The sequence below is a fragment of the Eucalyptus grandis genome, chromosome 3 (genome assembly GCF_016545825.1).
Source record: "Eucalyptus grandis isolate ANBG69807.140 chromosome 3, ASM1654582v1, whole genome shotgun sequence".
NCBI classification, from domain to species: Eukaryota; Viridiplantae; Streptophyta; class Magnoliopsida; order Myrtales; family Myrtaceae; genus Eucalyptus; species Eucalyptus grandis.
In genome coordinates, this window is record NC_052614.1 from 53,334,354 (window position 1) to 53,348,474 (window position 14,121).

Here is a 14,121-nt window from a genome sequence, read left to right on the forward strand (position 1 = left end):
GAAAAGCTGGAATTTGAAAGGAAGATAGAAGCTAACAAGGAAAGATAGGGTTCTTTATGTTGGGAAAAAAGAAAAGAATATTTGTGGAGAAGGTCCAGATAATTTTTCCCTCTACTGTTTCCGTGAAAATTAAATAGGATAAAATATTAAATGAAAGCAGTAAAGATAAATAGTAAATAACACCAGAATTTTTAACGTGGAAAACCAAAGGGAAAAACCACGGACCGTAGTCCACTTCAAACTTCTACTATGAAGTCCACTTCAAACTTCTACTATGATAAATAATGGGATACAACTTCACCCAAAGGTGAATCTCTCACTGTCTTCAATTTATGGATCTGAACTTCTCACAAACTAGATAACTCACTCAAAGATAACTTTCTTTCTTGGAAGAAGAAACCTGTTTCTTCCGCTACGCTGCTATAATATTCTTGCTTTTGTATATACTTCTCCGTTAATGAGGACTCCTATTTATAGGAGCAAATGCAATCCCAATTGAAATTGTACAATATGAAAATCACGTAGATTTATCTCCTAATCTCTTGTGATTTTGTAGATCTGAAAATTTCACTTTGATTTCTTTCCCAATCTCTCTTGATTTTCTGGATGTGGAAGATCACGTTGATTTATCTTCATTCTCTTTTGATATTTTCTTTTTATTTTTCTTTTTCTCCTTTTTTTTTTCTTTTTCTTTTACACACTCACTACTATACATATTCTACTATAGATATACATAATTGCATTGGCCTCTCCAATTGGGAGTGACCTACTCAACACTTTATTTAGTCTTCTTTCATTAATCATAGAAGGTTATATATATGCACGTCCACTAATGGAGTGAGTATATTAATGTAAACATCTGGTTTAAATGTTAAGAGGGTTAAAATGGGGCCGGCTGGTGGACAGAAGTGGTGTCTGGATGTGGTTTTGGAAGGATGTTGGGGAAGGTGGAATAAGACATAATAGTGGACAGAAAAAAATTTGAAGAAATTGTGGCATCTCAATAAGAATCCAAACAGTTTTTAGTGTTTACACGACAAGGCTGTTTTTTCCTTTCTTCTTTCTTTGCGCTCTCGTGTGGACAATAAACACATGCTTTGTCCACTAGCAGGAAAGAGAAAAATGGACCCACTTAAAGGGACTAATTGAATAGAAATAAAGTATGAACTTGTTATCTGTATAATATGTAGTGGAAATTGGGCAGAACTAATCATAATGTATTGGACCATGAACTTTTTCTAACAAAATTCAACACGGCCTTAATTACTATATATTGACTTGGGATTGGAGTTAATTTAGTGAAAGGATTTAGGTAAAAAAAAAAAATCATATGTAGTTACATAAAGTACACATAAGATCATAATTATGACGGGTCGAGAGTGGTGTCGAGGTACTTGTACTAGGAATTCAAGGATGGGATAGTTATCATTTTAGAGGAAATTTCAAGGTGGGGTTGGTCGCCATGCCATATTGGTCAAGAGTTGACATTGCTTCCTAATGATAGTCATAGGAGGTTGAAACCGGTTATTCATATATCTCGTTCGAGAAAATGAATACCCAAGCTAAATTGGGCATGGTATGATCAATTATGAGGATGTTATTTGACATATTGTACTTGAAAAGAATATATTGAGGGAAGGTTGGCTTGGTAATCTGACTCACCAAGCACTACAGGGCTTGTCCTTGATGAGGAAACTTTGGGCCTAACAAACAGTATCAGAGTGAGTTTCCAAACTATATGGTGAGTGTTGAGAAGAGATCTATTGTCATGTTTCCAACAAGAAGAGAAATCTCCATTGGTTTGCTAAGATTAGGAGAAGCCTAGTAGGCGAAAGAAAGTTTTGTTGAGGGAGCATATTTGGCTTGAGATGCCACACTCTTCAAGGAGAGTACAAGTGACCAAAGATTCAAGAATAACTTTGATCAAGGGAAGCAACCGATGGAGTGGAATAGCATGTTCTATTGCACAAGCATTTGCCATTCATGTGAGTTTCAAAGGAGTGGCGGTGATGGTTAAAGAACATAAGGAAGTGATTGAATAGCTTGCAATGAGGGTGTTTTGGAAATTGAGTGGGGAAAAGCGTCACTGCCCTAATTCTCCCATACTGATGTGAGTTGGAAGTGGGCTTAGTGGCATTGGGTTGAAGTATGAGAAATGAAAGAGGTACAACTTGTTTGTGGAAGTAGCATCAAATTGTTTGTGCTAGGAATCCAAAGAGGCGATGACCATCATCTTGAAGGATCTTTGCAGATAGGTTGGCCTCTCATTCACAACTGGTCATGAGCTAATGTCGTGCTTCTAATGATGGCCACGTCAAGCTAAAATCAATTATTGTACCAAAGTGTTCTATATCTCACTTGAGAGATTGGATGTACAAGTTAAATAGGATCTGGTACTATCAATTGTGAGCTTAGGATTTGCCAAATTGTCCAGGTTGACTTGGTGTTTTGGCTCATTAGGTGCTATAGGGGCTTGTGCTCAGCCAAGAAACTTTCGACCCGTGACACAAGTGTGAGAAAATGACGACTGGCGATGGATTAGGAGTACTCCCTTGGTCTTATGTGAATGGACCGACAGCTCAATTAGTTCCTAGAGGCACTACACTAGGGCAACATATTCATGTGCATGCAGATTTCATATTAATTCGAGACCAATGTTTAACTTTTATAGTCAACCGTCAACGAAATATATTAAATTTATTCTGCATGCCAAGTAGCTTTGGCAATCCCTTTATATTTTGAAAACGTGCAAAAATGAATTGTAAGTTCTGAAAATATACGAAGAAATTATATAGGGTTAATATTACGAAAAGCTCTAGTAAATTAATTTTTTGACCGCTAAAAATCTCAAAATGGTACATCTGTGACAAATTATTGTCAGTTAGTTTTTGTTAAATTTTGTCGTTAAATTGCTAAGTTAAATGATACGTGGCAATTGATAGGTTTACTAATTTATAGGTTTTACTCTTCGTTTATCACATGTATATCGGTTTATGATTTTTCATAGTATTGGCTAAAGAAGAGTGAATTTGTTACAAATATACTCATTTGAGGTTTTTGATAGTCAAAAAATTAATGATGGGTAAATTATAGGTGTACCGGTTTGGGTTTTTTATGATATTAAACAAATCATATATGGTATATTATGAAAAACCCTATGAAACTAATTTTTGTAATCACTAAAAATCACAAATTGGTATACATGTGATAAATTTAACACTAATTAGTTTTTGTTAAATTTTACAACTAAATTGGATAATACATGATAACTGACGGTGTATCAATTTGGGGTTTTAGCCTTTGTTTATTACTATATACTGATTTGTGATTTTTCATCATATTATTCCAATTTAACAAAAAACTAATGAAGAGTAAATTTATCAATAAATGTACAAGTTTGATTTTTTCTTTTTGGTAAAAAAATTAATCTTTGGTAAATTTATTATAGGTTTACCAGTTTTGGATTTTTCGTAGTGTTAACCCAATCATATAATGATACATAATGTTGATTTTTGTACATTTTGAATGATTTTAGATGTTTCTCCTTAGATTAAAGTCAAATTGCGTGAGTAGTACTAGGAGTCGTTCGATTAAGCAACGTGCAGATAGGGGTAATCTGCACAATTCTATACGCTAGCTGATTTTTGTTGGTATAACAAGTACTCTTCAGTTTTCAACTAAATTTTTTGTACTTGTACATATATATTTATTTATTTTTCCATTACCAACCCACCCAATTTTACTTGTGCTATATTGAAATTAGGTGAAATATGGGGAAAGTGTAACTGAGACCAAATGATCCATTCTCTTATGCTGAAGGCACATAGAGTGCATTTGGGAGAATTTTAGGTTTATGACTTTTAGTGTCCGAACAAAATTCTTGGATTCAAGGTGTTCCCGAAAAAAAAAAATCAAATAGTGTTTGAATAGTTGGCTCTTGGTTCATTCTAGTAAATCAATTTCTTTTTTCTTCTTTTTTTCAATGATCCTAAAATTACAGGAAAAGGAATAACAAAAGAGAGGACGGCAATTACTGCAACTTGATGAATGTCATCCAAAGGCCATGAGACCTGTGCACTTGATAGATCTCGTGCCAAAATCTCATCAAAGTGAAGTTTTCTGGTGTCGAGCAACCCTTGGCAAAGCTTGCTACCGTTGCTTTTGGTGGCGTCATGCAACCCTTGTGGGAGGGGTTAATAAAGGTCGCTAGACCTTGACAAGGCACGTTGAGGCTGTGCGACCCTAGACAAGGCTACTATGTTGATCGACCCAAGGTGAGACAGATCTTGCTTGGCGAAGCTTGTTGGCATTGTGTGTCCATTGGCAAGCTAGATCTGGAGCCCGACAAACTAGACTAGAGACCAAGAGACCTCGGGACGGCTCGTTAGGGGTGGGCAAACCCAAGCAAGGTAGCATTGAGGTCGCTTGACCCAAGGTGAGGCAGATCTCGTCTAAGCGAAGCTTGTCCATGTCATCCAAAGGCCATGAGACCGGCATGAAGCAACCGTTGACGAAGCTATGTCGGCATCTCTCTACCTCCTGTAGAAAACTTCCCAGTCATGATTGTCTTTGTCTCCGTCTAAGAAACACGAGTAAAATAAGAATATCAATATATTAGTGTGGGTAAAATTGAAAGAAGAAAAGTCGATTCAACCCATATAGTAGCATTCCAAAAATGATAAAGTCCAAAGTTGGGGAAAGGGGGGGTTTTGCCGTGAGCCTTGAGCATATTCAAAGCTCGACTTTGTACGATTGTGTCACCTAACACAAATTTAGATTCGATGGCTTCGAGTGGTCCAAAGTCACTTGTAAATGCTGCGCCAAATGCGTCCACAAAAATTGACCTTTTATCTTTTGAGGCGTGAATAAAGAAGAAGTGGAATTTAAAGGCTCGTTGCCTTCTTTTGAAATTCAGAGATGTTGCCGAAGGCCAAGCGTCAAGTCGGCACATCATGATCTGACAAAGCGTTTTCCACTCCCATTTGTAGGGCATTAGAAATTTCTTCAGCTTACCTAGATATTGCCCACGTCGCGGAAGATTTTGTTTTTCTCCAAGCTTTTTTTTCCTTTCGTGATACATGCGAAGATTTGATTATTCTATGTAGATTGGGGGATCACCGTCACGGGTAGAGTTTTGTCTTTTTAGATTACTTAAGAGGTTTCCTAATTATGATGATTATTCGATTGTGGTAGGATGAGGAAACTGCCGTGACACAATGAGATTCGTTGGGTGCTCTAAAAGAACTCAACAATTGACGTAAGGAATAAAAAAAAAAAGAAAAGTAGAGAAAATTTTCCTTTCATTGATAGCCGTGATAGAATTTGTTTTTCTCTTTTGAGCTCATTCTGACAAGTCTATTGAGTCTAGTAATGATCGAATTTCAATATGATGAAAGAATTCATCGTGTCCAAAAAATTAGTTGCAAGCTCCTAAAAAAAAAAAAAAAGGCCAACAATCGAGGTTATAAAAAACAAAGTAGGGTAATTTTCATTCGCCGACATTAAATCTGATGCAGATCCTCTAGTTGGAGCTTTCCAACCCAAGTTATAGAACTTGAACCACAAAGTTTTGAAGCATAGACCGATCCACACGCTTCCCCCCTACATCAGAAATTCCTTTCCACGTGGGTCGCGATGACCAAGCAATTGCTTTACGCTCACAGAATGCCCACATTGACCAAATTGCATTATTGTGTATTCATCCCAAGATTCTTTCTTCCCTCATAACTCGATCTAGCATTGTCATCGAATCGATTTTGTAGATTTTATGGGACCACGGCCTATGATATGATTTAATATATAAATATTCTATCATTTCCCTTCACGCTTAATGTTTTTGCTTAGTACTAAGTGAGGAAATATTTTGTTGAGGAGACAAATGAGGCCTTGAAAAGATTTAAACTCAGGACCTCTTGCTTTGATACCATGTAAAATTTTATGAGAGCACTGTCAAGTATTCTAAAAAAAAATAAGTTATGGTGTGGTTTAATATTTAAATATTCGATCAAATTTTATTAATTCCGAAAAATAGAAAAAACTTTGAGCTATAGAGACAATAAATTATTGAAATTTCTAAGACTTCCAATTGCATCAAGTAGATAATAACATTTCCTAGGCTCATTTTGATTGACTATATCAATTACACTTGGAGATATAAGACTTCAAGATATAAGTAGGATGATGTGGCCAAAGGCTTTGTATTAAAAATTGGACTTCAAAGTAGTAGAGCAAGAAAGGCGCTGAGATAACAGTGCGATATTCGACTTCGATACAAAACCGAATTTGACCTCGTTATAGAAGTCGGTAAAGGAGTGGCAAAAGACATCAAGGAAACATTGATAGTTCATGTTGCTTTGTCGGTCAAGTTGCCCATATTCTAACAACCCCAATTGACAAGTGTGAGGAGTGATTGCTGGAATAAGAGAGCTAGGATAAAGAGCATCTCCTGGCGATCTTTTAGCAAGAGTGAATTGAATTTTGTACTGAACATGAGGAGAGCATTATGATATATATGTGAAATTGAAATTAACGTAAAAAATACTCATTTTAATGTTACGAAACTTTTAGCATCAAAACTCTAATGTTAACAGTGCTAATGCTATGAGGGGAAAGTACTACTGAGATGGGTAACCTCCTAGAAAAGTGCCTACTATTAGATTATTAAATCATGCATTCAAATAATAGTATAATCTTTTTGAATAATTAGTAATGGTTCCACAAAATCTGATATAATACCATAGTAGAAAATCCCAAGTTCAACGCTACAAGGCTTCTATTTGCGACGTTTAGGCAGTGAGTGTTAGAATATGTAAATATCAAATCTCACATTTATTTAATAACTTAAGTTTTTAAAATAGTTTCTAATGGTTTCACAAAATCTCACACCTATGTACAAAACCGTAAGGCTCAACATAAGATGGACTAGAGTGAACAATATCTCAAGTGAGTAAATTTAGATGTGCCACACAAATCGATAAAACAGTACACTGATTAAAGAGCATATTGAGCAAATGCAATATAAGCACATGCTCATAATCTTATCAAAGGCACCTCGCGGTCAACAACCTATCAATAATGGAATGGTTACGACACTTGGCCCCCCTTGCAGCCAATGGCAATCAAACAAAATCAACTATAAAATTAAACAGAGAAGAACTCGGGTAAATTCTCGAAGCCTCGCATAATCTCACCAACTCAAAATAAAATACTCTCTTTTCTTATAATGGATTGACTTAAGTATCGGAAGGCCTTTCGGTCATTGACAATTCTTTAAAGGATTAAGAAGCTCCAGAGGACTGAAATTTAATCTCCGATTTCATCAAATGAAAAATGCGGAATTCACATTGAATTACCAATTAAAGATAGAAGCAACATATTATAGTATAGTAATTAAATTTATAAATTTCCCTCAGCAGTGAATTTAGCCTAAACAATAGCTTCTATTACTCACTATCAAGGCAGATGATGGCAAAAATGTTCTTGGGTGGCAATTCTCAATTGTCGGCATAAACCCAACTAGTGGAAAAGCCTCAAGGAAAGGCGTGGCGGAAACGCTCTTTAGTCACATATCAGCTTGACTTTAAGGACAATTGACCTTTGCCCCAGATGAGCTCTAGCATCATAGACCTAATGAAGAGCTAGTCCTTGATTTTTATACGCAAGAGTTGGATCTACATCCCCCTTTTTTATTATTTATTTTTTGGTAAAATTCAAATATTGGACATTCGGTTTCAATTTCTTTCTTGAAAAAGTTGGTCAACACCACTTCTGTCACATCTTCTACTCTTTCATCATTTTACTTAACCCCACCCAGCAAAAGCGAAGAAAGACGAGATTGAGGAATGAGTGGTTCTTGAATGTGCTCGACACTGAAAGATTGATACAATGTAAGAATCGGAGAGCCTGGGAAAGCATTCAAGTTGGGCTTCTCTTGCTCTGGCTACTTATTAAATTTTGCTTTTATGCAGATTTCAAGCTGCTTAGATAGGCTTAGTGACTGGGCCGCTTTAAGGTGGCTTGAAGTCCAACAAATGTGAAGGTGGTTTCCGGGAAGAATGACTTGAGAAAATACTTTTGGAGTTAGACGATGAATTCGACTTTAAGTACTTGCCGCCTTTTTCTTTTTCCTTTCCCGTTTGGGTGTAGCTGGTTAAGTGGTGCGTGTGTCGGCTTTCGCGCACCTCAGTTGGTCTACGTCCCGTAAATTTCGATCCATGGAAGGGTTGAGTTTTGGATGCTGCACGCACAGTCGACATTTCATAAGCTGCATATTCGGATCCAGAGCATAGTGACAGAGACGTCATGCTCCGATTCGAGACGACTTTGCCCAGATCTTACTTATGATGTTTTCATGTAATATGCCGACGCTTACTCTTGTTTTGATGGCGTAAGGAGTAGCATTTCTAACATTAAGATCATCATGCTTGATATGAGTCTCTCTCATCATCATGTTCATGTACGACACACATTCTATCCCATGTTACACAATTTAGTCGGGCGAGATTTGGAGCATCCTTGTAGGAATTGTGAGACATAGAAAAGTTCAATGAGAAATTGTGTTCTATTTTATGGTTAGGTCATACATTATTATATGTAATGAACATTATTTCAAATTTCTACAGCAAACTAAACTAGAGGGAGATTCATGTAATGTTAGACTTAGCTGAAGATTTACAAAAAAAAGTGTCCTTGAAGAAAATGAACAGTAGATGATGAAATGGAAGGAGATGGACATTAACCACAAAAAAAAAAAAAAAAAGACAGAAAAAAAAAAAAAAGTTAAGAAGGTTCAGCAAAGTACAGGAAACGACATTTTAAGTCAGGATGTATCATGTAGAAAGGCCAGCAATGGCTAGATTGTTGCTATGCTGGCATTTTCAGGTAAAAATTGATTGGAATGATCATATTAAGATTTCATTGAAGTGTTCATGACAGCATCGGCAAAATTTGAAAAATTTAATATCACATTGAGGTCCATAGGTTTATGCTTGATTTAGTATTTTTCTCCGACGATGGTAATTTGGCAATATTACACAACCTTCCTGCAATGATGTCCTGTCAAATATGGGCAACCTGATAATCTTGACTGCCCTAGCGATGTAAATGCAATTGTTTTTTGGCAGCTTGGGAACATTTTGAGGATGAAGCTTCGTAAAGACATAGGTTTCTTGAAACTAGCTTTCCATAGTTGCAGAAAGTAACGATACGAGTCGGTTCCCATACTAGAAATTGCTCGGTCGCATGAAGGTTTTACACTAACTTTTCTCCATCTACGGATGGTATACACCGAGAAGGAGAGGAGGGGTGATTGAAGGGGCCAAGATAGATAGGAAAGTGATCTTGCTGATCCCCCAACATTTGGTCCATCACTGCAATTTAATGCGAACAACTTTGGAGGAGATATATGTGAAGAAAAGCATATGTCAAGAAAACAAATATGATAGGGAAGCCACGTAAAGATTAACATTGAGGCTCTGTTCGTACGAATTGGGCCGAGTATAGTTTGCCACATTCTCACTGCATTGAAATAAGTCAATTTGCATAGGATCATTATTTTTTTTTTTATCCAACCCAACCCACCCATCTTAATAGGCTCATTGCTTCATATGTTTGGTATTCATTTCATGGACCTAAAATAATACAGTGATTAACTCTTATTGCGAGTCGCCTGATGGATGGCATTGATGAAGTTATAGCACCAGAAACAAAAAGCAACCCCGGAAAAAGAGAGACAGAAAAATCTCTGTTGAGCAAATAGAATACAAATCCCTCATATATTAGGGCACTAGCCATGACATCTATGAAGATGGGCAAGGCCACTGGGTCTCAACGTCTGAGAAGGAAATGAGAGAGCAGGGCAGCCAAATAGGTAAAAATTAATTAGGTGTTGAAGGATCATCATCATCAAGCACAAGATTAAGCATTCGGGAATCAGCGAGCTTATCTCTGCATGTAGAACCGATGCAGTTGCTCTAGTGAGTGAATTTTTGACAAGATCACGAATCAACACACCAATTCGAGCTTCTTTTTAAGGATTAAAAACAGAGAAAGTTTTCTTAGTAAAAGCTTAACTCAATCGGGTTAGACAATTCTGGGATCTTACATTGGCACGTGACTGTCACGTGCTCGCCGGACGGGACGATCTTACCACCAGCGACGAGGTGGTGACCCCCAGGGAGGGAAGGGGGGGTCAAATTGAAACGGGGTGTTTCAGATCGGGGCCATTTTGGAAAACGAAGTACCATTTCGGGGGTTACTTCGGGAAAAGCCATCAAACTGGGGGGGCTCTTTCGAAAATCTCTCGCTCCCTCTCTCCAGTCTCCAGTGACTCCGGTTCGGGGTCCCTCGCGGCCGAGCCTCAGCCACGAACCGAGCGGAAGCAACGTGAGCCACAAAATCTTCCCCGCACAAAAACTTCACCGGAAACCGAAGGAGGCCAGAAGGGAGGAACGATCGGCGGCGACAATGGCTTCCCTCAGCTTCGCCGCCGCCGCCACCGCCGTGAACCTCCGGCGACCGGACGTGACCTCTGACTTCGGAAACCGCCAGAGAACTTCGACGCTCGTCCGCCGGAAGCGACTCGCTCTGTCGTTGAATGCGGCGGGTTCGACGGAACCTTCGTCGGCCGCGCCAGAAAAGCCGGAGATCGAGCTCGAGTTCATCGGGGTAATCACTCCGCGCCCCGACTGATTATCGTCATGCGTTTCCGCCGGATTCTGTAGTTTCGCGAATATAACTTGCTGCGAGTAGTCGCCATGTTAGTCAGACAAAATGCCGATCTCCTGCATGAAGAATTTTGCATTGCTGATGATGAAACGCGGTTTCGATGGCAGCCGAAGCCGGGGGCTGACGGTTCGTATCCGGTGGATAAGGCTAAGGCCGTAAGCGGAGAGAAGCTGCTGAGGAACATCATGAACGAGAACAAGATCGAGCTCTATGCCACGTATGTAAGTTCGTTCTTCGAGCAAATTTCTCGCCGATTGATTCGCTTTGTATATGAATTAAGATTCGGCATCACTTATCATCAATTCGATATTATGATTGGTTTCTCAATGCATTGTGAATTTGCCTACTTTTTCTGGTTAAACGTGGTGGTGAGTTTTGGAATGCATTAGAAGTGTTTGATGATATTCTCTTCTCTGCAGGGGAAAGCGATGAATTGTGGAGGTGGTGGAAGCTGTGGCACTTGCATTGTGGAGGTATGTACGTATGGCTCGCCAGTTTGCTGTGCAGCTCTCGTATTGTAGACAGGGAATTAGGATGCCACAATTTATTGTCATTGGAGCGATAGTGAAGCTCGTGTGAGGAAGCACACAGGTGTTTCTGGATTCTTGACATGGAAGAAAATATCCGTTGTAGTTTTTGAGCTGAGAATTCTTAATCGTATGCTTCAAATAATCCCATGTCCAGAGCAACTTAACGAGATAAAACTATGAAGGACTGAGGGTTCGCGAGGTCTGAGTAATATAGATGTGCATTCTTAGAGCAAGAACTTTCAGGGGAAGATGTTAAGAGTGCTTCCTTCATGTGCATGGTTCTCTTCCTATTGCTGAGGCTTACAGTCATGTGTAGAGCTTAGAGGCCAACTTGAGCTCCCTAGGCATCCTACAATTTGAGGCTTGCAGTCATGTGTAGAAAAATATCGGATGATTGAAACTTGTCCTGTTGGGCAGATTATTGATGGGAAGGATCTCCTAAATGAGAGAACCAATACTGAACTGCGATATTTGAAGAAAGTAAGCTCTCTCTCTCTTCTGTTAATAGTCTAACAGATGCAGGTTATAACCTCGATAATCAAGTTGTTCTAACAATAGCTTTAACTGCCAGAAACCTGAATCCTGGAGGCTTGCTTGTCAAACTATTGTGGGGAATAAAGAAAACTCTGGAAAGGTAAAGCGCCATGGATCTTTCCTGTCCTTTAGTTGAAAGCATTTTTGCAATTTAATTGAAATCTGGAAGAAAGTAAGCTGTGCTTGTCACGAATTAGGGTCCCTTTATTTGAAGGAAAACTAATTCCAAGAAATTGATTTCCGATTTTCCGGTGCTTGGATGATGAAAAACTAATCAATGTATAGAAAACATTATCTATACACTAAAAACAACAAGCTTAGACTGGGAGAAAACGCCTTTCGTCTTTTAGTAAGAAAGACGTCACTTTTCCTAAACCACCAAGCAATTGAAAACTAACTATTTTCATTCAAAATGGTTTTCATGGATTATATTTTCCTTTATAATGAAGTTTTTAAATGCAACAAACGCAATGTGAGAATTGCTCTGTTTCTTGGGGGACATACAGGTCTGACAAACATCTCTGCTCGTGCGTTTCAATTGCAGGTTGTGGTACAAAGATTGCCCCAGTGGAAGAAGTGATGGAGAGCCAGACCTCGTAAAAGGAGATGCGTCGTGACAGGCGGTAGAAACTCCGTTGCACTTGTATTCCCATGATTTTTCATGTCGATGGTGACCTTGATTGTGCACGCGTAGTTTTGTTACTGGAGCGAACTTTTAGTTTTGTATAGAGTTAGATGCATGAATAGATCGTGATTAATGATTTCGATGAGAAGCATGTAGATGATCGCTCCGATGAATCCCGAATGGTTGACGTGGCATCAAAGGAAACTTCGATTGCCTATTACATCGGATAACCCTGTTCATAAGCCTCACCTCTAATATCAAAGTTGGCCGTCTACATAACTGTTTCCCTGAGACACGAACCTTAGACTTCTCTAGTCCACTTGAGTATCAGATTCCCGCTCATGACCACGCGCGTATTGTTGTATTGTAGCAACTCCAATACTGGCTATCTCTCATGATCCATCTGTTTTTTTTTTTTTCCCTCTATTCAATATTACCTATTTAAATTCCAAGCTTTCCTTTTCTTTTTTCTTTTTTTGGTAAAAAAATTCCAAGCTTTCATCTTCAATACAAATTTGCAGGTTAGATCAGTTATCATTATACAAACATTTACAAGATCGTGGCTTCTCTTCCTAAAATGCCCTTGTCTCGGTTCTAAACTTTTTCCAACCGGAAACATAAACCTCTCTACTAACTTATGGCGCTTTTGGTAATATTTACGTTCAAAATTGTTACTTTTAGAACGAAATAGTATAGAACGAAAATAGTAGAAAAAACTATTTCTCGTTCCTAATAATTTTTAATAGAAAAACGCGTTTGGTAACTACACAAAATTTATATTCCTAGAATAGAAAAAGAAAGAAATACGCTTGATAAACTTATATAATTTTTTTGTTTCTTTTAATCTTTTAATTTTTTTTTTTTTTCTTTTTTTCTTTTTTTTTTTTTTTCCTTTCTTCCTTTTGGCCGATTGCCGACCTCGACCATGGCCGACAACCAGCCGATGAGGGCCGGCGGCCTCGCCCAAGCGGCGCGAGGTCCGCCTCACCCCGGCACAGGCAAGGCTCGACCTCAAGCCGACTAGGGAGGCCGAGCCTCGCACGGCCACTGCGAGCCTTGGGCTGACGAGCCTCGCCGTGGTTCGGCCTCTCCGAGGGCTGGCAACCTCGTCATCCGGCTGGTCGCCGGTGCCGGCCATGGCCAAGGTCGGTGACCAAAGCAAAAGGAAGAAGAAGAAGAAGAAGAAGAAAAAAGAAAGAGAAAAAAAAAAGTGTTTCTCGAAAGTGTTCTAAACAAAAAAATAAGTTTTTTTTTTACATCTTGTTTCTATTTCAAATTTGTTCCCGGGAACAAAAAAAATAGATTTTTTGTTTCGGGAATAAAAGTGTAAACAAGCGTGTTTCTATTCTTTTTTTTTTCTCGGAACAAAAATTGTGTTCTAGAGAACAGAAACAAAAATTTGCCAGACACCCCCTTAGCCACCCTTAAAGTCGTGACCATTTGCCACCAAGACCGCCATCAAGTCAGCCGACATCTTGGCCTCCTTATTGCTCACTACCACAGGCATTCGCTGAAGGGAAGACGGCGTCGCCTTAAGCACTTGTTTTTCTTTTTGGAGTGAGAGAGGGAGAGAAAACGTATGTTATTACGCCAAAAGGTGTCTTCGTCTCTCGCTTTCCTCCCTTATATACGTTCCCTCAAAAATAGAAACGTACCCCTTCATCGTATCCCTCCATCCATGGGCCCTAATCCTGTGGGCCGGGCTTT

At 38.8% G+C, this 14,121-nt stretch overlaps 1 protein-coding gene across 2 annotated transcripts; it reads left to right on the forward strand.

Annotated features, from left to right (window-relative positions):
- The first annotated feature begins 10,328 nt into the window (after positions 1–10,328).
- On the forward strand, positions 10,329–12,705 carry LOC104437723 (photosynthetic NDH subunit of subcomplex B 3, chloroplastic). 2 transcript variants are annotated; one of them, XR_005549263.1, is made up of 7 exons: positions 10,329–10,665; positions 10,833–10,946; positions 11,145–11,198; positions 11,673–11,735; positions 11,827–11,889; positions 12,334–12,486; positions 12,541–12,705. XR_005549263.1 is itself a non-coding variant. In XM_010050730.3 (6 exons), exons 1-6 carry the CDS (start codon positions 10,465–10,467, stop codon positions 12,367–12,369), a joined length of 531 nt encoding a protein of 176 aa, XP_010049032.2. In that variant the 5' UTR covers positions 10,329–10,464; the 3' UTR covers positions 12,370–12,644. The 2 variants fall into 2 exon arrangements, 1 of the variants encoding a protein (XP_010049032.2); XM_010050730.3 differs by having other exon boundaries at positions 12,334–12,644.
- Positions 12,706–14,121: the final 1,416 nt, after the last annotated feature.